Source organism: Peromyscus californicus, unplaced genomic scaffold (genome assembly GCF_007827085.1).
Source record: "Peromyscus californicus insignis strain IS unplaced genomic scaffold, ASM782708v3 Scaffold_9__1_contigs__length_137607984, whole genome shotgun sequence".
In the NCBI taxonomy this organism is placed as follows: domain Eukaryota; kingdom Metazoa; phylum Chordata; class Mammalia; order Rodentia; family Cricetidae; genus Peromyscus; species Peromyscus californicus.
The window spans coordinates 94,205,063-94,228,397 of record NW_026294617.1 but is presented as its reverse complement, the minus strand read 5'-3'; the positions used below and the strand labels follow the sequence as shown (position 1 = coordinate 94,228,397).

Here is a 23,335-nt window from a genome sequence, read left to right as displayed (position 1 = left end):
AAAAAAAGACCAATTTTTCTCCAGTATGATCTCAGATTCCCTTTGAAATATACTTTTAATCATGTGTATGGGAGGGGGTGCACAGGAGTGCAGGTGCCTGCAGAGGCCCTGAGTCAGATCTCCTGGATCTGAGGTTACAGGTGAGTATGAGCCCCTGACATGGATGCTGGGAATCAAACTCAGGTCCTCTAGAAGAGGAAGACATGTTCTTAACCACAGAGCAATCTTTCCAGGCCCCAGACCCTTTTGTTTTTATTTGATTTTTTAAGTTAGCTTACAAAGTAGTGTATTTCCAGACAGGACCTTCAGATACAGTTCATTTTGACCTGTTCCCCACCTCCCCCACTCCCTGCCCCCAGTTCTCTGCCTATCCTTCCTTGCAGAACCTTTCTTCTATCGTCCTCTCCTGTTCCACTTAGCTTTATTTTCTTCCTCATCCCCCTTTTTCTTTTCTAGTCACATGGGACCTGTGGTGGTTTCAGTAAAAATGGCCTCCACAGGCTCATACATTTGAATGCTTGATCTGAAGTTAGTGGAACTGTTTTAGGAAGGACGAGGAGGTGTGGCCTTGCTGGAGGAGGTGTGTCACTGGGGATGGGCTCTGGGGTTTCTATCTGCCTACAGTCTGGGAATAAGATGGAAGCTCTCAGCTACTACTCCAGCACCATGCCTGCCTGCTACCATGTTCCCCACCATGATGGCCATGAACTCACCCTCTGAAACTGGAAGCAAGTCCCCAATTAAGTCGTTTATAAGTTGCCTTGGCTTTGGTGTCTCTTCTCAGCAATTAAACAGTCACTAGGACAGGACCCTTTAGTTTCCTCATGCTTACACATATTACCTCTCATCTGTATACACACAGTTAACAGTTAGAGGCCACAATTCCCAGGTGAGAGAAAGAATATACAGTATTTGTCTTTCTGAGCTGGGTTACTTTACATAAAATAATGTTTTCCAGTCCCATCCATTTTCCTACAAATTTCATTACTTTGGTTTTCTTTATGGCTGAATAAAATGCTACATTTTCTTTATCCATTCATCTGTTGATAGACATGTAGACTTGTTCTATGTCTTTGCTACTATGAAAGGAATTGCACCTAAGTATGGATATACAAGTGTCTTAATAGTAGGATATGGCATCCTTTGGGTATATCCCCAGGAGTGGAATAACTGGATCATACAGTAGTTCTATTTTTATTTTTTTTAACAACCCTCCACACTGATTTCTACAGTGGCTGCACTAGTTTACACCACCAACAACAGTGTTTGTGTCTAATTTTTCCTGTTCTTTATATATTCTAGATATTAAACCCCTTGTGATTTCAGATTCTTGAAAGTGATGAGCTTCCTGTGCAGGTGACTGACTCAGGGTGTGGTCTCTGTGGTTGGGAAGATCAGAATAAAAGTATGAAGCAATCTTATTTCACTGAGTTCTGTAAATCTCCCCAGAACAGAATAACATAGGGTTCTGCCTAAAGTTTTCCATCTAGCTGTTAAGTATCCCGGGAGCTTGGTGGAGGAGGATGCTGGGGTCCAACTCCCTCATAAAGATTGACTTAACCTTTAGCCTGTGTCTCTCCTTGCCCTATGTCCTTGGGCATTGCTTAATGGATGTCTGTTACAAAGTCAGACAGCTGACATTCCCATCCCGGCTTTGCTACTCATTAGCCATGTGGCAAATGATCTCCCTGAACCTGTTGCCTCATTTTAAAATAGGAATAATAGCACCTATCAACACCTCGCAGATAAATAAGATGAAATGCTTTTGTCTACGGACAAATATTTGCTACTACTATGACAAATATCAGAAAGACAAAGAAGTGTAAGCCGTGCATTCATTCAAGGGCCAGGCTTGTCTGTTTAACCTCCCCGGCTGAACGGTGATATTAAGGGGCTGATAGCATCCAAACACATAATAATGTGGTGGACGGTAATTGGGGTTCAAGACTTCAAACTGCATCCAAAGAATAGGGAGGGAAAAGAAAACAAAAGTCGATTGCAGGGCTTCCTGGTCTCTACTTTGACCTGAGTTTCACCGGGCCTCGCTGCCTTCCTCTCAAGGGTAGGGACTGTCCACCTAGGGTTACCGAATGCCTGGTCACACTCTCTCGGGCTCACTCCTTTTCCTTGCATAACTGTTGAGGTCAAAACGGGCACCCTCCCGTAATTGAAGAGTGTCATTTCTGAATGAGATCCAAAAACAGGAGCTGCGTTCCCCCAGACATCCCAGGATGGCACCAAGAACTTCCAGGGAGTCAGTTTTTTAGTATCAGCGCCTTAACACCTTTGATTTTTCCCCAGACCTAAGATTCCAAGGTCTGTGACAGAAGGTTGGAGGTGGGACTTTGGGAGGGGAGGGGAGATTAATGTCAATATCCTACTGTAGGAGTTCTTAGGTAACTACAGGAGCCATCATTGTTATCTAAAGCCAAGCAGGGGGAGGAACACAGACAAATGACTTAGCACTTATGCCCCTGTCTCTGTCTCTGTGTGTGTGTGTGTGAGTGTGTGTGTGTGTGTGTGTGTGTGTGTGTGTGTGTGTGTGTGTGTAAGCTCTGCGGCCAGACTGAGGTCCACTAAGTGAGGTAACCTTAAGCACACAGGCTCACAACACCCAGGGTGTGCTGCTGCTGCGGGAACCCTGGCTGGCCTGACACTCCGCAGGCACACACACACACACACGCACACGCACGCACGCAGGGCAGTTCCCTGTGCCGCTCCTGGAAAATAATGACTTGGAGAAGGAACAGTTAATAAGAAAATGTGCCTCGCTAACCGTGCACAGAACAACAAAGAGCTGGCAGCCCCTGAAGGAAAAGGGCTTGTGCGGCTGCCGTTCAAACTTGTCAGTCAACTGGTGCCAGCAGCCTCAGCGTCTGCCTCCCCAGCACACCCTCATTACATGTGTCTGTCTGGCCTCATCTGTGCCTCGGCTCAGAGGCGCTCCTGACAAGCCGGGATTCTCTTCCTCTCTCCCGGGTGCAAAGAGCAGATTTCTCTCCGTGTCTCTTCTGTCACCTCTAGCTCCGCTCCCCAAGGAGGCACCTTGATTTATGGTAGCTTGGGACTTCCTTCGGCGTCTGCCTGTCCTTGACTTCTAGAATGGAAGAAGCTGAGCTGGTGAAGGGAAGACTCCAGGCCATCACAGTAAGTCTGCGCAGAGTTTTCAGTCATTAAGGTGGCCGCTTAGATGAGCGGCACCGTGGCTAGCTGTCCTTGTCTCCCAGTCAGTCGTCACAGGTGGAAAAACAGAACTGTCAGCCTTCATGGACTCCAGTCTGTTTCTCTTAACCCTTGGGACCCGCTGTGACACGGGGGCTTCAGAACCTGAGATCAAGGAAAATGTTTCTGGATTTTATAAATGGTGTTTGCATTTTAAACAGCCGTCAAGAGTTTTTTTGGTTTTGTTTTTAAGTACTTTGTAAAGTCTCACTCACCTTCTGGGTAATATTAGAAATGTGGTTTTTTTCCTTCAAGTTCCTTCTCGCTGACAAAAATTTTTAATAGCCACCCAATCATGAAACATTTTAAAGCAGTGAATATAGCCCCCAAAAGTTAATTTTTTTTTAAAGGAGGATCCCAAAAGGAAGAAAATCTGAAACTTTTTTTATTCTTAGTGTCATAGTATATGCCAGAAAACCTAACCGAATTAAAGCAAAGCTTGGCATATACTCAAGCGAAGTGTTAAACGGGAGAAAACTCGGGAAGCCACGCACGAGAATAATTCTCAGAGATCAGTTTCCAGAGTAGACATAGCCCGGATAGGATCTCGATAAAGGAATGCCATGCATGAGATGGATTGGAAAATATTTCCCTAATGCCAGGAAGAAAAGTAGCACATTTTATGTTTATTCTGGGAAAGAGTCAAAGCAAGGAAAGAATTACTTTTCTTAAATGATACCATTCTTTTTCTTTTGCTTCCCAAGTGTTGTATCTGGCAATAACCTGGAAATCCCGGCCCAGTCATCTATCATCATTAGCTGTAACTTGGGGTGGCACTTTGGAGGAAAAGCAGCTTTGCAAATCCACACTCCTGTGTGTCACATTTTCTGCCCCTGAAAAGTGACTGTCAAAAAGAAGTAAATACTTTTTCAAAACTGATACTGAATCATGGAAGGCATGAGGTCATTCCTCCTTGCTCGTCAAATTCTCATCTTAATTAAGCTAATTCTAATTTAGGATTTTTTTTTTTACTAGGTGAAGGCAGTGGGTTTTTTTTCCTACCCAGAAAGTATTGAATAAATAAAAATATTTTCTCCACCAGTGAAAAGAAGCCAAGAGTCCACAGATAAGCTTGGGCGCTTTTTTATAGAGAGTACTTTTTAATTTCTGAGTTCTAATCACTGTATTTTTTCTTTCACCAAAAAGCCTTGGGCTGGCTTTTTGTTAGTTTGGTTGTATTGTAAAATCCAGCCCCAGCCTCAGCTGTCCCCCTTGAAGGGACAGGAACTCCACTGAACTCTGTTGTTCTTGGCATGGCCTTTTTACATTACAGCTGTTGTCTGAAGGTTACTTCACTGAACCGGGTTGTTCAGAACTAGGCTGCTCTCCCCCCCACCCACCCACCCCCAAAATTCCAACTCCTAAATAACCAGATGAAACCAAGACTCAATGAAGCACACTTCTTCTGTGCTTCTGCTGTTGAAGTGGGGAACGTCTCGTTTTAAAGTCTTGTTACGTATGGTTTGTAGCTTAGACCATTTGGTGAAGTAGTCCATGGTCCAAACAGATGGCCGCATACAGTTATTCAGAGGGCCTAGGAATTTTCAGAGGGTTCACATGCAAAACAGAGATAGAAGGCAGGTCAAAATGCCTTAAAAAGGAATTGAGAGGGTTAATTCCTGAATATAGAGCTATTTTTATTATTAAAAATAATAAAACTTTTTTTTAATGGTCCTGTGAGCCTAAACACATCCCATTAGAGTTAATTAAGTCTTTGAAGTAAGGTCACAAAATTCAGCTTGAAAGTAAAATTCTTGCTTAAAGCCTGTAGGGCAAAAACTGGCCAAAGTTTATAGGAGCGAATTTCCATTAGCCTCCACCGCACAGGGCTCGGTCCCATTTGTCACCACCTAGAGGGGAAATGAAGCACTGCTGTGTCCATGGAGACAGCATAACTGCCCTCCCCCTGGGCACCCTGGGAAATGCCAGCTTTCTCCACCCTGGCCTTGCCCAGGAAGCCGCCCCAGCTATTCTTTCTACCTAGGAAAAGAAAACACACAGTTACACAGGGAACTTTCAAGAATTATCTCATTTCTGAAAGGCATTAAAATTATGGGGCCCTGATCCAGACTGAAACTCAGAGATCATCATTTAACCATTCTCCTAGACTGAAATATATTTTTATATACTTCAATGACTGCATCAGAAGCACTTTCCTAAGCAGCAAGACACAGCAACACACAGACTTCATTTTGTAAGAAGAGAAAACAAAATCAAACTTTGACGCTGCAAAGTAGTTTGATTTTTTTTATTAAATTATGATCCTCTAACTCCTAGCAATAAATAAAATAAACTTCATTATTATACTTACTCCACAGGGTTTCAAGTGACTAAAAAGGCATTCTTCTTACTGTGAATAATTGAAAAAAAGTTCATCTGCATATAATTTGGCTGAACGAAGTGACAATATTGCTTTAAAAATATTTTAACCCTGTGATGATGCCATTCATTTCTCATACCAGTAAATTTAATTTTAAGATTATTCGTAAATTTTCTCAAAGATTTAAAAACAATGAAGGCCGAATTATGAAAGTACTCGGAAAGAGTCATTGAAAGGCAGGCCTTTCAGTCTGGATGCTCGAAACAGAATCTCTTATTTAGTTACCCTCACATTCTGCCTTCAATGCTCCACCCTGTAGCAATTCTTCATTTGCTAAATTGATGACCAAAATACTCGTTAATCAACAAGTTCCATTTCCAACTGTAATTTGAAAACAGGGCAACTTTACACTGACTAAATATTATACTTTGAACCCCAAAAGTTTCTTGAGGCTATTTTCAAGTCAGTACACATTTAACAAATAACTGATTTTTTTTATACAGACAAAGAGCTGTTGACATAGACTTTTAATTCCTTTTTTTTAAAAAATGAGGTCCCACTATGTAGCCCCAGGTAGCTTGGAACTCACCATGTGGACTAGGCTGGCCTTGAACTCACAGAGATCTGCCTGCTTCAGCCTCCAAAGTGCTGGGTTTAAAGGTGTGAGCCAATGCACTCAACTTGAAATTGATATTTAGTGTTACTGGAAATGGGGATACCAGTTTCTCTAGTACTTTGAGGAATGTGCAGGATGGCATGTCACACTGACGACAACAAGATCTCTACAAGCTACTCCCTGGAAGTAAACACAGTTCAAAGTGAAGAACAGAAAAAAATCCCAGATGGGTTCCTAGAGAACAGAGAGATCCCCCTCAGATGAGTAAAATCCAGTCAGTCTACTTGTCCTTCCATGGGGAATATGCTGCTGCATCTTATTTCCTCTGGGAATGTTAGAAAACACAGCACCTAACATTGCCCTACTCAAATGGAAATACTGGATCTTACACATCTGGAGATTATAGACTTGGGAACACAGGGTATTTCTGGACAATGTTCTGATGAATTCTGAGAACTAATGTCAATTTGCAGAGAACAGACCCAATTAGGAGATGAGAGGTAATGAGTTAGCTGGTACATTTATTCTCGCTGAAAGGCTTAACTTTGATGGTTATGGATGTGCCTATCAACTCATTCACACCTTCATTCAAAGGCTGATCATCTATTGAGTCTTTTGCATCTAATTTGAAAGTTTTATGAGGAGAAATTGAGGGCATCAGGTGTGAAGGTGGGAAAGGGCTGCAGTTGTGAGTGGAGTGATGGAGTGGAGTGATTTGGGAGGGTGGGCCTCCCAAAAGGGTTAACACCTGGGCACAGACATGAAGGAGGTAGGCTCTCTCAAAAGTTGAGCCACAGTAGGAATCAGAAGCCAAAGCACCTGCCCAGGCCTCCCTCTGTTTGGCAAGGGCCCACAGAAAGTTCTGACATTGCAAGCTGAGCAACGGAGCCAGATTTGCAGGCCAAAGCTGCCCATGACGCAAAATACTAAGGCTCTCTCACATTTCCCCGGGTCCACTCCCTATTTCTTTCCACTCCCAGTGAATATTTTCTTGACCTAAAGGAATTTAGGAGGCAAGAAGTTCTTGCATAAAGCCGAGGAAATCTCCCCCATTTTAAGAAAGCATATTAAAATCATAACATAATACTAATTCTCGATAGCTCTTCAGTTCACAATCCCTATCCCTGGGCACTCCCACTCTGTCTCTGTCAATATTTGGGATCATCTAACAGTCAGTAAAGTAACTGATCACCCAGAAGCAGGACGTCCTGTTAAAATGTGAGGGTACCAGCACATAACCAAAATGCAAGAAGGACCCAATATTTGAGATGTCAAGGTAATACCACCAAAATATTAGAATCAGAGCTGGCCCTTTCTCAGCACACTGGCTCTTGTGACTTCACAGGTCACTTGGCCTAAAGAGACCCTGTGCCAGAATGCTCAAACAATGAAGCTCTGCCGTTTTCCACCATGCTGTACCAAGATTACATGTTTCTTCCAGAGAAGGAGAGGTTTCTTCAAACAAATGTGCCAGGCCATGTTTCTTTGCCAAACATAACAGCCCACCCATAAAGGAGGTCATGTGATGAGGTACAATAATTTTGATAGCTCATTAAGGAAACTTCTTTTTGATAGTGGGAAGGTTTTTCCAATGTGCTGCTGAGTGATAAAGTTGCTCTGCTAGATCCTCTACTGACAGAATTTTCTGGACCTCACTGGATGATCTAAAATAAAATATGCTTCTTTAGAAAACTATGATCCAAACAAACTCTAGTCTCAATGTTTAACTACAGTCTAAACAAATGTTGCCTACTTCAATGCTATTATTGAAACAGAATTTCCACTTTCCCATCTCTAAGTCTCAAAGCATACTCATCATGTGCATCCCCGTGGGGCAAGAAGTATCCTTGGTGGATTCTACTGACCCCATTTTCCAACACGGATTATTCCTCTACCCCTGTAGTCACCGCCCACCTTCCTCAGTCTGCTATGACTAGAAGTGGGCAAAGAGACTCTGCTGCCATTTCAGAAGCACTTGGCACTGTTTTCCGAGGGTTTGAAGGACTCCAAGTCAACTCTCAGAGTGTACACTGTTCCAGCCTCCATTACCTCCTCCCATCTCCCAGCCATCACTCATCTCCCTCCTGCCGGGATTTATGAAAGCCAGGATATCTTTGCATCTTTCAGTTACCCCAGCAATGAGCTCAACATTAGCTGATACACAATAATAATAATAATAATAATAAATAATAATAAGTTAATGAGTGAGCAAATACAATCAGGCTGTGAAGCAGAAGGAGTGAGCTGATGATCATGTGGCCCACTAATAGATTTTTTTTTCAACTGAAAACCAAGCCAATTTTACCATAGCCTCTTAATAATTCAGAGACTTGTTTGTGCTTGTTAATTGTCCATATTTTCATTGTCACTCTTCATTAGACTAAACAAGGTTAGACAGAAATGAAAGAACAGAGCCTGAACTGTTAGAGTGTCCTGTAAGGTTAGGAAAAGAGGAGAGATTTGCAGAGTGAAATGATGTTGACAAAAGTGGAACTTTTGAACTTATTCTGTAAGGAGTAGTGACAATCCAAAGCCCTACTGCCATGGCTGAAATAAAAATCAAGGTACTGGAGCTGGAGAGAAGGCTCAGCATTTAAGAGCACTGGCTGATCTTCCAGAGGACCTGGGTTAGATTCCCAGCATCCACATGGTGACTCACAACCATCTTGAACCCCCTTTCCAGGGGATCCAATGCCCTCTTCTAGCCCCTGCAGGCTCTACACACATGATACACAGACATACATGCAAGCAAAACACCCACACACATTTTTTAAAGATACAAAAATAAACATAAATACAAATAAAATAAAAATCAACCTATGTTATTTTTAAAATAAAAGAAATTGCCGGGTGGTGGTGGCGCACACCTTTAATCCCAGCACTCAGGAGGCAGAGGCAGGAGGATCTCTGTGAGTTCAAGGCCAGCCTGGGCTACAGAGTGAGTTTCAGGAAAGGTGCAAAGCTAAGCAGCAAGACACAGCAACACACAGACTTCATTTTGTAAGAAGAGAAAACAAAATCAAACTTTGACGCTGCAAACAAAAAAAAAAAAAGAAAGAAAGAAAGAAAGAAATTAAGGTGCTCCTTAACTACATGTAGAGATCATCACAGGATCCAGAAATCAGTAGTTTCTTTCTCCATGTTCTCATCCTCTTTATTCATTTCAGTTGCTGCATATCCAGAACTTCTGATGTGTGGTGGCTCTGGATGCTCTTCCATGCGAGAACGACTCTCTGGGTTTGTTTCTCCTATTCATCCACCTTGGCTCTAGCCAATGAGGCCACACAGTTTCACTTAATGAGCTTTCAAGTTTCCTGAAAACATTTTTAATAGTAAAATCCCAGTCCATGCTTACTTCATCCTTGAAAACTTGATACAGAAAGTTATCTGGATGGCTTCTTTTATATGTCTGTTGCATTTAGTCTCGGATTTCTATCTGTCTCCTTACAGAGCACTGCTTTTAAAAATACCAAGAGAGTTGATTTCAAGGAGGTAGCTCAGTTAGTTGGTTCTTGCTGAGTAGACATTTTTGATTTTAACCCTCAGAACCCACATTATAAAAGCTCTGTTGTGGTAGGGTGTGCTTGTAATCCTGGGAAGGTAGAAACAGGCAGATCCTGGGGTCTCATGACTGGTCAGCTCTAAGCCAGTGAGAGATCTTGTCTCAAAAAGCAGGGTGGGTGAAATGTGAGGAATGATTCTCAAGGTTGGCCACTGACCTTCATAGGCACGTGCACACGTGTACATGCACACAAGCACAACAGTCAATTTCAAATTAATATACCTTTCTGTTAACATTTGCAGAAACTTACAACACAGTATTAGTTAAGGTTTTATTGCTGTGAGGAGACACCATGACCATGGCAACTCTTGTAAAGGAAAGCATTTAACTGGGGTGGCTTACAGTTTCGGAGATTTAATCCGTTATCATCATGGCGGGAAGCATAGCAGCCTGCAGGCAGACTCGGTGCTGGAGGAGGAGCTGAGAGTTCTATCTATCTGCCATCAGATAGGCAGGCAGCAGGAAGTGAACTGACTTGAACATTTGAGACCTCAAGGCCTGCCCCCTAGTGACACACTTCCTCCAACAAAGCCACACCTACTCCAACAAGGCTACACCTCCTAATAGTGCCACTCCCTATGAGCCTATGGGGGCCATTTTCTTTCAAACCACCACAAGTATATTTGATTTCTTCTCATTGCTGTGATACCTGAAAGGACAACGAAGGGAAGAAAGATTTATTACAGCTCAGAGTTTCAGGGGTGCAGTCTTCTACTGCTTGGCCTCATGCCCTTGGGCAGAGCATCATGATGGCAGAGGTATGTGGTAGAAGAAAGAGAGGAAAGGACTGAGAAGGAGACAGTCTTCCCAGGCCCTACCCCCAGCAGCCTGCTTCCTATAGCTAATCCTCCCTAAGCTCCCGCCACCTCCCACATTAGCACCACCAGCTGAAAACTAAGCAATCACCACAGGAATCCATGAAGAACATTGCATATCCACACCATATAATGAGGCTTTGTGTAAGGCCGTGGAGAAACCACAAAATACTGCATCCCTATGATCCAGGTGTCTTGGTTCCCGGTTTCTTTCACATGATAGAAAGAAAATGGTCCCAACCTCACAAAGATCTGAGGAAAACTAAATAAATTAACGTGTCTGTGTGCATTAAGTGCTTCCTGACACTAACACTTCGTCAGGGTTAGCCATTATTTGGACTGTCATAATCCTCATCTCTGGATCTCGAAATAACTAAACCACACAGGGCCTGGGAGGTGTGAGCTTCAAATATTTGGGTTCGTTGTTTTGTTTTGGAGTGCTGAGGATGAACCGAGGCCACACACATACTAGGCAAATAGAAACATTAAGCTACATCCTCACCCTGTCTTTAATTTTCAGACCCAAACCCCGCCTCCCAGACATTCCTATCTACATACAACATCCCTTGTCTAAATACAACTCATTCTACAGTGTTGCCGGGGAATCGTCAATAAATTTATCAGTCTTCAAATACTCATAATACATAGTTATACCTCTTCCAAAAATTGGGACATTTGCCATTTTATGTCTTTTGATATCTTTCACTTCGGCCAAGATTCCAAGGAGTTTGCATCATATAATTTTTACCGTCGTGTTTATAAATTTTTCTTTCCTCCTAAATGAAAACCACCAGAGACTGAAACCTAGTGTAGCTGTTACAGGTTCCACTTCCTCTCAAGCATCAACTTCTCCTTAGGTACGCATGTCCTGCCCTTTCTAAGACAGGACAAGATTTTTCTCCTACATTAAAAAGTGAAAACAAAATATGAGTAGAACAGTCTCATTTTATCTGTCATCATAATACATGTTAATATATCTGTATATATTCAGTCGTCTTACTACCTCTATTATTTTGTTATCAGTTTAATGCATCATTCACACACACACATCACACGCACACACACACACACTTGCTCTGTGTTTTCCATCCTCATGTCATCCTGAATTTTTGCAGTATTTATACTATTAAAAATGGCTGTCACCATCTTATCTTTATTTTTGGTTGTGTGAGGTCATTGGGAAGGTCCCAGTTAGACAGTAAAACTACTTCGTCTGGCTTGTTTTATTTGTGTCATGCTTTTCTTGTCTTCCTTTCTGAGATGGTTTTTTTCATCGTGTTTAGACATTCCCATTCACAAACTACCCTTGTCTCATGATCTGTCTTCCCCATTGACATATTTGTTCCTTTTTTCAAGAATTCGCTTCCAACGCCAAGAGCAAGGCCTCCTGCAGGCTGGACAAGGGCTCTGCCGCTGTGCAATTCCTCCACCCACCTCGAGAATTTCTTAAGTAACTTTTTCCAAGAATTCTTGACGTCTACTTTCACTAAAATCTAGTCAACTTCTTCACGGCGTCAGAATTTGTCTTCAAGAACTGTGTGTTCGCCCATGCCTCACTCTCGGGGCTGTCACTCCTTACACACCTTCAGCCCGCTCTACATGTTGGTAGTGTTTAAATGAGCGACTTCTGCTGCTGTTCTTCAGATCCTAAGGATGGAAGTAACAGCGAACTGGTCATGACGTCACAAGCTACGCGGCTTCTCGCAGAATGGATCCGAAACCATTTGACTCATCAAACCCTCCCCTCGCTCTAGCCTGCCTCTTCCAACCAAACCCCACAATGCTCTCTTTCTATCCAGGTAGGATCTAGTGCGATCGCAGGATGCCTCGATTTCCTTTACTTTCACTATCAGTGCTCCCATCCGTGCTCCCTTCTTTCGGGGAAAAGTGAATGGAGCCCAGGATTGAGAATTCCTGAGATCTTCTCCCTTACTAAGAAAAGCTTACTAAGCAAGTTGCTTTACTCCTTAAGGTAAACTCTTACATGTGAAGTATCTGGACCATGTGAGCAATAAATCTCTTCTATCTTATAATACCATAGCACAGTTATTGTTATGACCTCTTGCTTCTCGCAATCTGTTTATCTTCCAGTTGCTTCTTTTAGTCATGTGGCCCAATTCATCATATCTCGTTATAAATAATATCTGACTGAATCTAAAATAAACGTCTACGTGAAACTCCTGAGGCCTAAGTGCTTTGTGAAGGATCTTCCTCGGCCTTTTTTCTCTTTTTATTTAAAAAACAAACAAAAAACAAAAAAAGTTCTCCAGCATGTCTCATCCATCCCTTCCAAATGTCCCAATCTTTATCTCCAGCTCAGAATCTTCTTTTCATCTCCCTCCATCCTTATTCCAAGCATCTAACACCTAGCTCCACCAAGTGGTTCCAAAGGCATCTCCAACTCAGTATGAGTTCCAGAGTCTTCTAGCCTTCTCCTGAATGTCCTGTTTCTGTGAATGATATGCTCTTCTCTGCTACTTAGCGCTGTATCCCACGTGATCTTTGCCTCCCCCTCCTCCATGTTTCTCAGAACCCATTCATTCTGCTTCTTCAGACCAAACACTCACGGCCTTGTGTATTGTTGCAATAGTCTAACCAGGGTTCTCCTTCAGCTTCTCCCTCACTACACCATGAGGCCATGTTCAACTTCTAAAACCAGGATTTTAACTGTTCTTTTCTCTCTGAAAACTTCTCATTGTTTACTATCTCAAAGGTAAATAAATTCCAAGCCTCTCCTCGTGGTAATTCCAGAGTCTCCATTAGCAATCTGTCTTTTTCCTGTTATTCCTAGTTTTTTGCATGCTACTCTATCTAACAATTTAGATTCCATATTTGCTGTTCCAAATAATGTCCAGGGCTCCCGTTTCAGTCTCTGGGTCACACTGAACCTCTGACTTGAGTGCCCTTTCTCCCAACCGTTCTCTAGTCTCCAACCACCACCCACCTCACCACTCAAATGCTGTCCTGAGCCTCTCCTAATAATGTCAGCTAGCAGCAACCTCTCCCTGTCTCTCCTCAACCTCGCAGGACCTTTCTTTTGCCTAAGCAATGACTGTCACTATGTTTCTCAGACTGTCCTGTCTTGCAGAAATTATTTTTCGTCTTCATGAGAATGTAAGCATCTTAGAAATAGTATCTACTTCAGAAGCATATATGTATTTATTATAATATGTGTGTGATGTGTATGTGTGAAAGCAGGCACATGCATGCCACCATGCACTTGTGGAGGTCAGAGGACTATTTTCAGGAGTCAGTTATCTCCTTCCAGTTTGTTAAGGTGAGGGTCCCCCCTGTCTCTGCCTGTCTCTGTCCCCATCTCACCCGAGGAGTGATGGAATTACAAATGAGTGCAACCATGTCTGCTTTTTGGGTTTTTTTGTTTTGTTTTGTTTTGCTTTTTTACAGACAAGAGTCTCACTCTATAGCCCTTGCTACCAAGCAATGCACTGTGCTGACCAAGCTGTGCTCAAACTCACAGAGATCAGCCTGCCTCTGCCTCCCAAATATGAGGATTAATGACATGTGCCATTATATCTGACCTGGTAGTTTTTTTGTAGGGTTTTTTTGTTTGTTTGTTGTTTATTTTGTTTTTCTTTTTCTTTTCTTTTTCTTTTTTTTTTTTTAGACAGGGTTTCTCTGTGTAACCCTGGCTGTCCTGGAACTCACTATGTAGAACAGGCTGGCCTCAAATGCACGGAGATCTGCCTGCCTCTGCATCCTGAGTGCTGGTATTAAAGTCATGCACCCTGCCTAGGTTTCTTTTAAATGTGAGTTCTGGAGATCAAACTCAGGTCATCAGGTTGCACACCAAATGCTTTTATCCACTGAAACATCTTACCAGAACCTCAGTATTTTTGAAACACTGTAAAACTACTATTGATGTGAATATCACATTTGTACATAAGTATCTAAGTACTGGATAAATTAATAATAAATAACAATATAAATCCTGCTTGGAAGAATCAATCATATATGAATATTGCTGATCAATAATTAATCAACATCTCCACAATACGCTCTTAAGTATTGTGCTTACTTTCGTGAAGTATGAGATGGGGCAATGTCATTGTATACTACATGGTCATCATGACTTTCATTTGCACAAAGTGAATAGATTAATTTTCAAAATAAAAGGTAGTCTTTTATAGAGTTGAAATTTGTGGCTTTCAACGGCTGAAATAAGCTCAGTAAAGCAGCCAAAAACCCAGGCAGTTGATCACTGAGCAAAAATCTAATAGAGCTAGAAGTCTAATTGTACATTGATGAAGTCATCAGCAATAAAAGTCACTCAGAGCCGGGCGGTGGTGGCGCACGCCTTTAATCCCAGCACTCGGGAGGCAGAGCCAGGCGGATCTCTGTGAGTTCGAGGCCAGCCTGGGCTACCAAGTGAGTTCCAGGAAAGGCGCAAAGCTACACAGAGAAACCCTGTCTCGAAAAACCAAAAAAAAAAAAAAAAAAAAAAAAAAGTCACTCAGAATAGTCACAATAACAAATGCTCGGCATGCCAAGTCTCCTGCTTGGGAAATTGGGGGAAGCAGGTAACATTTCACATCCATTTGTTTCATACTAGGTTGCAGAGGGTTTAACTGGCTGGTAGCCTCTGGAACAGTAGCAGTAGAGCGCTATAAAACTTAAAGTTGGCAATATTGAAACTAAATTATTCCCAGAGTATTTCAGTAATGCTTATATATTACTATCAAATTAGTAAAGGAATAACAATCTACTGCTGATTAGTGCCTTATAAGAAAAAAAAGCCACTCCTATCTTAAAATAGGATCATGCCTATAACATTATAAAATTACCTTCCCTTCCCACCTGCCTTGACTGATGGGAGAGAGGCATCACATTGCCTCCAAGTGACAAAACACTGGTATTCCTAAGCAACACTTGCATAATCCCTGTGTTGTCCAAACACTTTAGAAGTCCAACCTCAACCCATAGCTTCCACTGTTTGATTACTAACCCCAAGAGAAAATCAACACAAACTGGCAGCCAGCGACACTAGGGGGGTATTGCTGGGTTTGGCCGACACTGAGTCACACATCCTGTGCATCTCTCTGTGAGCTACTCCTGGAGAAGGATAGGGAGCATCACCCCTGGGGGAACTACACTAATGATGGGTCTCACTTCTGGCTGGCTGTCCTGAAGCTGCCTCCGAACCTCAGGACTTCAGAATGCAGAGGACAAAGCTTGCTTAAGGAATTTCCTACTTAAGAAAATGCTACAGTGATTTGGTTAAGAGTGCAGAAGCCAATCTCAAGTTGTCTGGGTTCCAATCTTGGCTCTGTCTATCACTTAGTAGTTAGGAGAATTTGAATAGTTCATCTCCTTAAACGTTCATCTTCCCTTTTGTAAAAAGAAATTACTATGGGATGTCTTTGTTATGACATCTTATTAAGTGAAATAGTGTCTCTGAGGCACTGAACAAAATACTTGCACAAGCAATAGAGAATTGGTTCACAGAGGTTTACAGAATTTTGTGACCAATGTCTAGATTGCATCACATACACACACACACACACACACACACACACACACACACACACACTTGCCAAAAAAAAAAAAAAAAGAACCTAAAATTTTAAAAAGTGATTCTAAAAACCCAAGCTTGTTTGTTGCCTGGTTGTTTTTTCCCAAAGAACTATTTATAAAAATTACAACAGCAATGTTGGCAAAGTCATGTATTCTTCCTATGCACAAAGGGAAGCCCAGCACAACAGCTGGGAACAACGTGTTTTTCTTCAACCAATGTACCTGAACTCACACATCAAAAAAGAAGACTTTTAATCTTCAAAGGGATCACCTCAGGAAGCCGTGCACTTCCAATAGCGTGGCCAAATACTTTCATAATCTCCCCTCTGCATCAGCCCCTGGCTTGGCCTCGGATTCTTCCAGGTGCCTTTGTTGGCAACAAAATTTTATGCACTGAGAATTTTCAGTTTTGAAAGTGGATTTAAGACAAACTCATGAATAAGATGGAGAATAATATCACCTCAGATTTTTTTGTTTGTTTGGTTGGTTGGTTGTGTTTGTTTTTTGCTTTTGTGTTTTTTCGGTTTTTAATGAGAAAATAAGACTTTTTTTCTTTTAACTTGGATAACCAAATATATCGATTCCAGCCAGTGCATCTCTAGGGCATTTTGGATAAATAGAAACACTGTCAGCATGAGCCAGTTGCTTTCTATATGAATACTAATATTACGTAGTTATTTATTGAATTTTACTGAACAGACACCTCTGGAGCCCTAAGAACTTTCACGGGTACTAGTTTATCCTGTGTCCACGTCTTACAAGGTAGGGACTTTCAGTTTCCCCATTTCACAGTTTAGGTCCTTGAGGAGCCATGGAATTTTTTTCTAATGACATAGAACAGAGAAATGGAAGAGTCAGAAGCCAAACCCAGGCTGCCTGTTGAGCATGTTTACCGTTTGCTAGAAAACAGAACCTACCAGCAGTAACGACGCTGCTCTTCTGTTCTGGGATCGATTGTAAGGTTGTTTGATCGCTTGGTTCATTGACTCATTCACTGAGGTACTGGGTTTAAATTTGGTGGAAAATATATCTTGCCGTGCATTGTTATTGTTCACCTCAGCTGACGGAGAGTGACAGAGTAACCTCTAAGCTCCCTTTCTTCATTGTCTTGCGTGTGACACCAGGAGGAAGCCACCCCACTTTCCAGCTTCCTCACTCTCCGTGGATCCGGCCCCTGGCTGTCTTTCCTGTTTTCCACATGTGTGGGCCTTTCACCCAGCAACGTCTTCAGCCTGTGCCAGGAGCAGTCCCCTTCCGCCTGTTTCAAAACTCCCTCCTTAAAACTCACCTTTTTTCCATTACTTCACTCCTAAGTCTATATCACCAGCCTGATGGTGAAGGGAAAAACAGGGAGAAGAGAAAGAAGGTAGTGAAACTTTTCCTCTCCGCTAAAACACATTTTTTGTCACTGCCACACACACACACACACACACACACACACACACACACACACACACCACCAACTTTTGTCTCCTTTGTTGTAACACACAAGTTTCCAGGGTGGCTTCTTCCCAAGGCCAACAGTGTATCGCTGCCTATCCCTTCAGACAATGACAGCCTCCAGATCTCACCCCTATGTAAACTTTTAAAATTAATTCTGCTTGAACTTTTCTTTAATTTCAGGATAAAAGAAAAATCCAGGAAGAAATCTCACAAAAGCGTCTGAAAATAGAGGAGGAAAAATCGAAACACCAACATCTAAAGGTATCATCTGACTTCCGTTTCCTTTCAACGGTCTTGTGTTCAAACAGCCTGACAGCATTTCCAAGCCCACCACCATAAAGATGCTTTAGGAGAGAAAGGCTTCCCAGGTTATCTCAACCACCATTCTAGTCACCTGAGAAGAGGCCAGTAAGCCACTGATAATTGCATCTGAGATTAATACCTTTTGGCAAACCGAAGGAAAGTTGGGAACACAGTTTTATTGCGTCTATGATTGGATGCAGGGTTTCCAAATCTTCCTCAGCAACCTTGAGAAGTCAGCCTTGAGAATTTGGCCCTGGTATAGCCTTGCTTAACATCCCTGGGGAGTGGATCCAGCTAGGAAGTTCCTTTTGAAATCAATGAAAGGCCAGCCCTTCCCCAGGGGCTACAGAGCAGACACTGTCTCGCCTGGTCAAGGATGCCTGTGTTCCAAAGCTCCCTGCAATGAGTCCAATGTTGTTTGCATATGGTTGGGTTTCTATTTTATTTTGTTTTGACAGAACATGAGATCATAACTATAAATAAGTCTCCATTTGAAAACTCAGACTTTACATCTTCCACAGGGTGTGGTCATTCTGTAATTAAAGCACATAGGGTTTCAACATTGTATTACGTAGTTTGGTCAGAGGATCCAAGTAAAGGACAAACAGGAGCTCCTTGTGAATAGGCCCAAGCAGGAAACTGTTCTTATCTGGCAGGGCTGCTATCAATAGATCGAACGAGTTCTCTCAATGAACAATGCCACACAGTCAAAACTCTCCCAACTTAAACTTGCCAGATTCAGCTACATCCACTTCTCTAATGGAAAAAAATATTGACCTCTGAAAAGGCACATCATTCAGGACTCTGGTTAGCCTCTGTCCTCAGTATTCTGTTGATTACTGTATTCCTATCGAAGGTGGTATTTCCACTGTTGGATGGATGACTGAAAGTCATAGTTAACCTGCTATTCTTACAAAATATCACACTGAATTTATGTTGAATAGTAGACACACTCAAGAGATACAATGTGCACACCCAGAAAAATCGATGAGATTAAAAACAAAGCTTAGCAATTCAAATGAAGTCAGTCAATTCTCAAATGTTCGAGATAGATTCAGAATTATTGGCTCCCCTCCCATTCCCTCTCAAACACACATACACAATTTGAGTCCTGCTAACAAGAGTTTGCTACTCCAGAGTAAAACGACACATCTCTGGCACTCAAGGACTGCGACTTGTGCAGCATGGAAGGCCATGTAACTGCCGAGCTCACAATAACCAAAGGGGTCTGAATATTCCCTCAGCTCTTTTGAGGAAGTAAGTTTCACACAGGAAAAGGTTGACTCCCTCAAAGATTCATTTCTGAGGTGGCCTTGGTGGCAGTCTGTGTCAAAAACAGTCCCAACAAGAATGTATAATCTCTCCTATTCACGTGTTTTCTGAAACCAAGGAGCATCTTCTAACCCAGTCAATGTGTGTACTGAGCTTTGGATGACTGTCCACCATTGTGCAGACTGTGTAGTGCACCCTGCAAATGAGCCACTGAAAACCCACCCACGCCCCCTTGCCCGCTGTGCCCTCTACCCAGGGCCTGCCTCTACCTGAAGCAAGAGGTTTTCATTTTTTTCTGCTCCAAGGTGTTCTCTACTTTCCTTCAAGGACCTAAAAGGGAGGAGATGAGGAGAAGGGGGAAATAACATGTCCTACTTTGAGAAATTAAAGATTAAATTTAAGAAGACAAATTAAATGGTGGTGTTCCTATTTAGACAATAGACATTAACTGTGCAATATGAGGAGGTCAAAGAAAATTTTTATAAAGATGTGGGTTTAAAGTAGAGAGCCTTAGATGGTAAGTAGAATTGACCGAGGTACACGTAGGACCTTTCAGTGAACATAGCACCTATTACTTTCAAGGTGCTATACAAGACCTTAAAAATATAACAAAGCTTGCCCTGTGCCTTTTGAAATAACTGACACATGGCTCCTAGTGGCATTTGTCCTGTGATGAACACTGTGCTGGGCGCAATGACTGCAGAGGAAATACAGGGCAAAGAGTGGCTATTTCAACATTCTTCCAAGTTTGCAGAAATTACTGGCTATTCCAACAGAAACCAGGCCCAATTCCAAAACCAGTCTCAAAAATGTGTAAAAGTATTTTTAAAATCGATTTCATGCTATTTTGCCTAGTCTTGAAAGTTCTATTACCTATTTTCTTTTCCATCCAGCTGTCCTGGCTCCCATGACTCTTCGCTGCTTCCCTAATTGCAAGCTAGTTTATTACACCACAATGGTACACATAGACATTTGCAATCTTCTCCTCCTGTACCACACACACACACACACACACACACACACACACACACACACACACACACACACACCAGAATGGTTGGAATACTCACTGTGATCATTATCTCCTGATGCTTGGACCCACAATATGCATGCAAATTTCCATGGGCATTCATTACATTACAATCAAATGATTCTGAAATATGTATACTGCAGACCTCTTTGCCTGTAATAGCATTCATCAGGAAAAACAAATTAAAGTCAATATAGAATTTTTTCTTTTCTATAAGTCCATTCAACTCACCATAAGAAAAAAAATTTTATTCCAAGTCTGCTATAATTGCTGAGTGCAATATAGTAACACTTCAGGAGACCTTTCTATAAAAACTGACAAATATGGCTTGTATGTTACTATATCACTTTATTTTCATTTAGTTACTTGAGCCTTTGGTTCTATTATCTGCCTTTGTGGTGATGGCGATTAAACCCAGGGCCTTATACACACTAGGCAAGCAGTCCCCAGTGAGCAACACCAGCAGCCCATACTGCTTTTGATTCTGAACTTCATTGTCATGAACTAGTTAACCTGGTGGTATCACAGATTACTGTCTGGCTCATCTAGCTTAGTATCACCGGACTGCACCATCTGAGTGTTTCTTAGATCAACAGGCAAGCAAATGGCACTGTCCTTAGGCATGATTCATAAAGACTAGAACTTACTGATGTGTAAGAATGGATTTGCAAGTAAATAAGATTTAAAGGGCAAAGAAGATGACTCCCTTGGTTAAGTGCTTGCCAAAGAAGCACAGAGACCTAAGTTGAGATCCCCAGCACACATATATGAATCCAAGCACACCCGTGTACACTCCTAATCCTAGCTCTGAGGAGGTGGAGACAGGGGCTTGCCGTCAACCAGTCTGGCCAAATCAGTGAGCCAAATCCTGTCTCAAAGCTAAGGTAGAGAGCCAGCAAGATGACTTACTGAGGAAAGCTGCTTACTGCCAAGGCTGGTGACCTACATTCAGTCCTGGGACCCATGTAGTGGGAGGAGAAAACCAGCTCCTGCCGGTTGTCCTCTAACCTCCACGTGCATCAGCACACGAGGCATGCGCACCATCTGTGTACACAAAATAAGTAAAATGCAATTTGAAAAATACCAAGTTGGAGAGTGAGAGAGGAAGACACCGGCAGTGACCTCTGACCTCCACATGTACCAACAAATGTGCACATGTATAGTCACATGCACAAGTATATACACACACAAGCTTGTATACACTCATACACCACACACACACACACACACACACACACACACACACACACACACACACACACACACACAAGATTTAAATGTCTAAAAACTAGCTTCAGAAAAGAGCCTACAGGTTTCGCAGAAGGAAAACACCAAATTCATGGAGACAGGATAACAGGAGAAAATGTGTGCTCTTTACCATGCCCACTATTACAATTCATGACATTTGAAGGCAACAAGAGATTTTTGAAACTGTTGATATATATAAGGAAGTAAATGTCCTCTTTACTACACATTAACTATCCTCAAATTCTATCAATAAAAAAATAAATTAAAATCTAGGTAAATTCTTACAATGCTGATCAGTTTTCTTAGTGTCTTAACCCCCAGGACTCAAACATGGGCCTATATTATTATTGATCACTGGGTCTGAAGAGGGACCAGTTTTGTAAACAGCTAATCAGCTATGATTATGAAGGTTTTGATTCACTGGGGAGACCCTCTGGCCCCAGAACAGTAACACAAACTGCTCTTGTGGTGTGTGTTAGCCAGATGAAATGACTGCAAATTCTGAAAGGATCAACAACACGTGATGATGTAGGGCTCTTACTTCATCTAGTGGTCTGTAACCCAGGTTCTGCGGCATCTGTTTTCAGACCTCCTTACTCTAACGGATTTTTACATGATCATACTGGTTATCTGCAGTTATTGTAATATTGATTTGGTTTCTTTTTAAAGAAGAAAGGGGCCAAGGAGTTTACAAAAATGGAAAGATGCCAGATTTATTGAGCTAAGTCAGTGGGAAAAAAATAATCCCTCTTTAATATGTCCACTGTTGCCATTCATAAGACTCACAAGTAATAAGAGATTTGGGGAATTGTTGGCAAATATAAGAACATACGTTTATATTTCCTGACATCAGAAAAAAGCCTTGAGGGAGAAATGGCTCCTGGATGGAATCAGCAGTGGAAAAGAACAGGAAGAGATGAAGAAGCAAAATCAGCAAGACCAGCACCAGACCCAGGTTCTAGAGCAAAGCATCCTCAGGTACGCCCTTTCTGGGGTACTTCTCCAATCTCCCTCCCTAAAAGGGAGCTGGTGGTCATGAAGAAAACTGGAAAGTTTAAGTATTAGATGGGATTATTAGTGATTCCACAAACACGGGTATCATGGGAGAAAGATGTAGGGGAGGGGAGAAGTTATTTTCCAACCTATACACAGAAGATAGATGGCAAGTTTTCCTTTTATGTGTGTGTGTGTGTGTGTGTGCATGTATATATGTGTGTGCACAGGTATGCTCACACATAGCTATCCTATGTGTGATAGAAGCCAAAGGCTGATGTTGGCATGCCTTTCTCCATTGCTTCTTCCATTATTTTTAAATATTTTATTAATTTTTGAGAGTTTTATATAATGTATTTTGATCATACTCACCCCCAAGTCCTCCCAGATAAATCCCTTCCTCCCTACCCCCAGAACTTCATGTCCTCTTTGTTGTTGTTGTTGTTGTTTTAAATAAGCCATGGGCTCCAACATGTGCTAACCTGGGTGTGGGGACCTCCACTGAAGTGTGGTCAGATGGCCAGAAGCTACACCTTTACAGAATACTGAATCTCCTCACAAAAACCACAAATTGCCCGCAGCTTATCATTTAGGGCTGTGAGCTTATAGTTGCGTTCCCATTCCATGCTAGAATGTTGACCAGCTTGACCTTGTGTAGTCTTGTGCCTCAACTGCTGGGTTCAACATGTCTTGGTCCTTGGAACCTGACTGGGGACAGTGAGGAAATGAAGAAAGAACAGACGCACATACAGAAAGGCTGGAATCAGGAGGGTTGTGTGTGTTCTGAAGGAGCTGCATCAACTGCCAGAACAGCCTGGAACCTCAGCGTGTCTATTATGTGCTGCATAGAGGGAGCATTTAGCTGGTCTTGATTGGAGGTGTCTGGAGGTGAGCAGTCTCTGGCTGTAAACATCCAGCAGCAGGAAGCTACAGTTGCTAGTTTTTGAACACACTGATCTATCATTTGCAAACACTCCAA

General features: G+C 42.2%; 1 protein-coding gene across 4 annotated transcripts in view; it reads left to right on the top strand.

The window, feature by feature from the left end:
* Positions 1-2,520: 2,520 nt before the first annotated feature.
* The window catches only part of Palmd (palmdelphin), a 49,053-nt gene continuing 28,238 nt past the window's right edge, over positions 2,521-23,335 (top strand). For 3 of the 4 annotated variants that reach the window (XR_008216355.1, XR_008216354.1, XM_052730708.1), the window contains exons 1-3: positions 2,522-3,147; positions 17,691-17,771; positions 22,217-22,341. Coding sequence is in view for 1 of the 4 variants with exons in the window: in XM_052730708.1 (XP_052586668.1) it covers positions 3,103-3,147; positions 17,691-17,771; positions 22,217-22,341 (251 nt within the window). In the remaining 3 variants the exon portion in view is untranslated. Of the gene's footprint in view, positions 3,148-17,690; positions 17,772-22,216; positions 22,342-23,335 lie in introns of all 4 variants that reach the window. The other variant, XR_008216356.1, reaches the window with a different exon arrangement.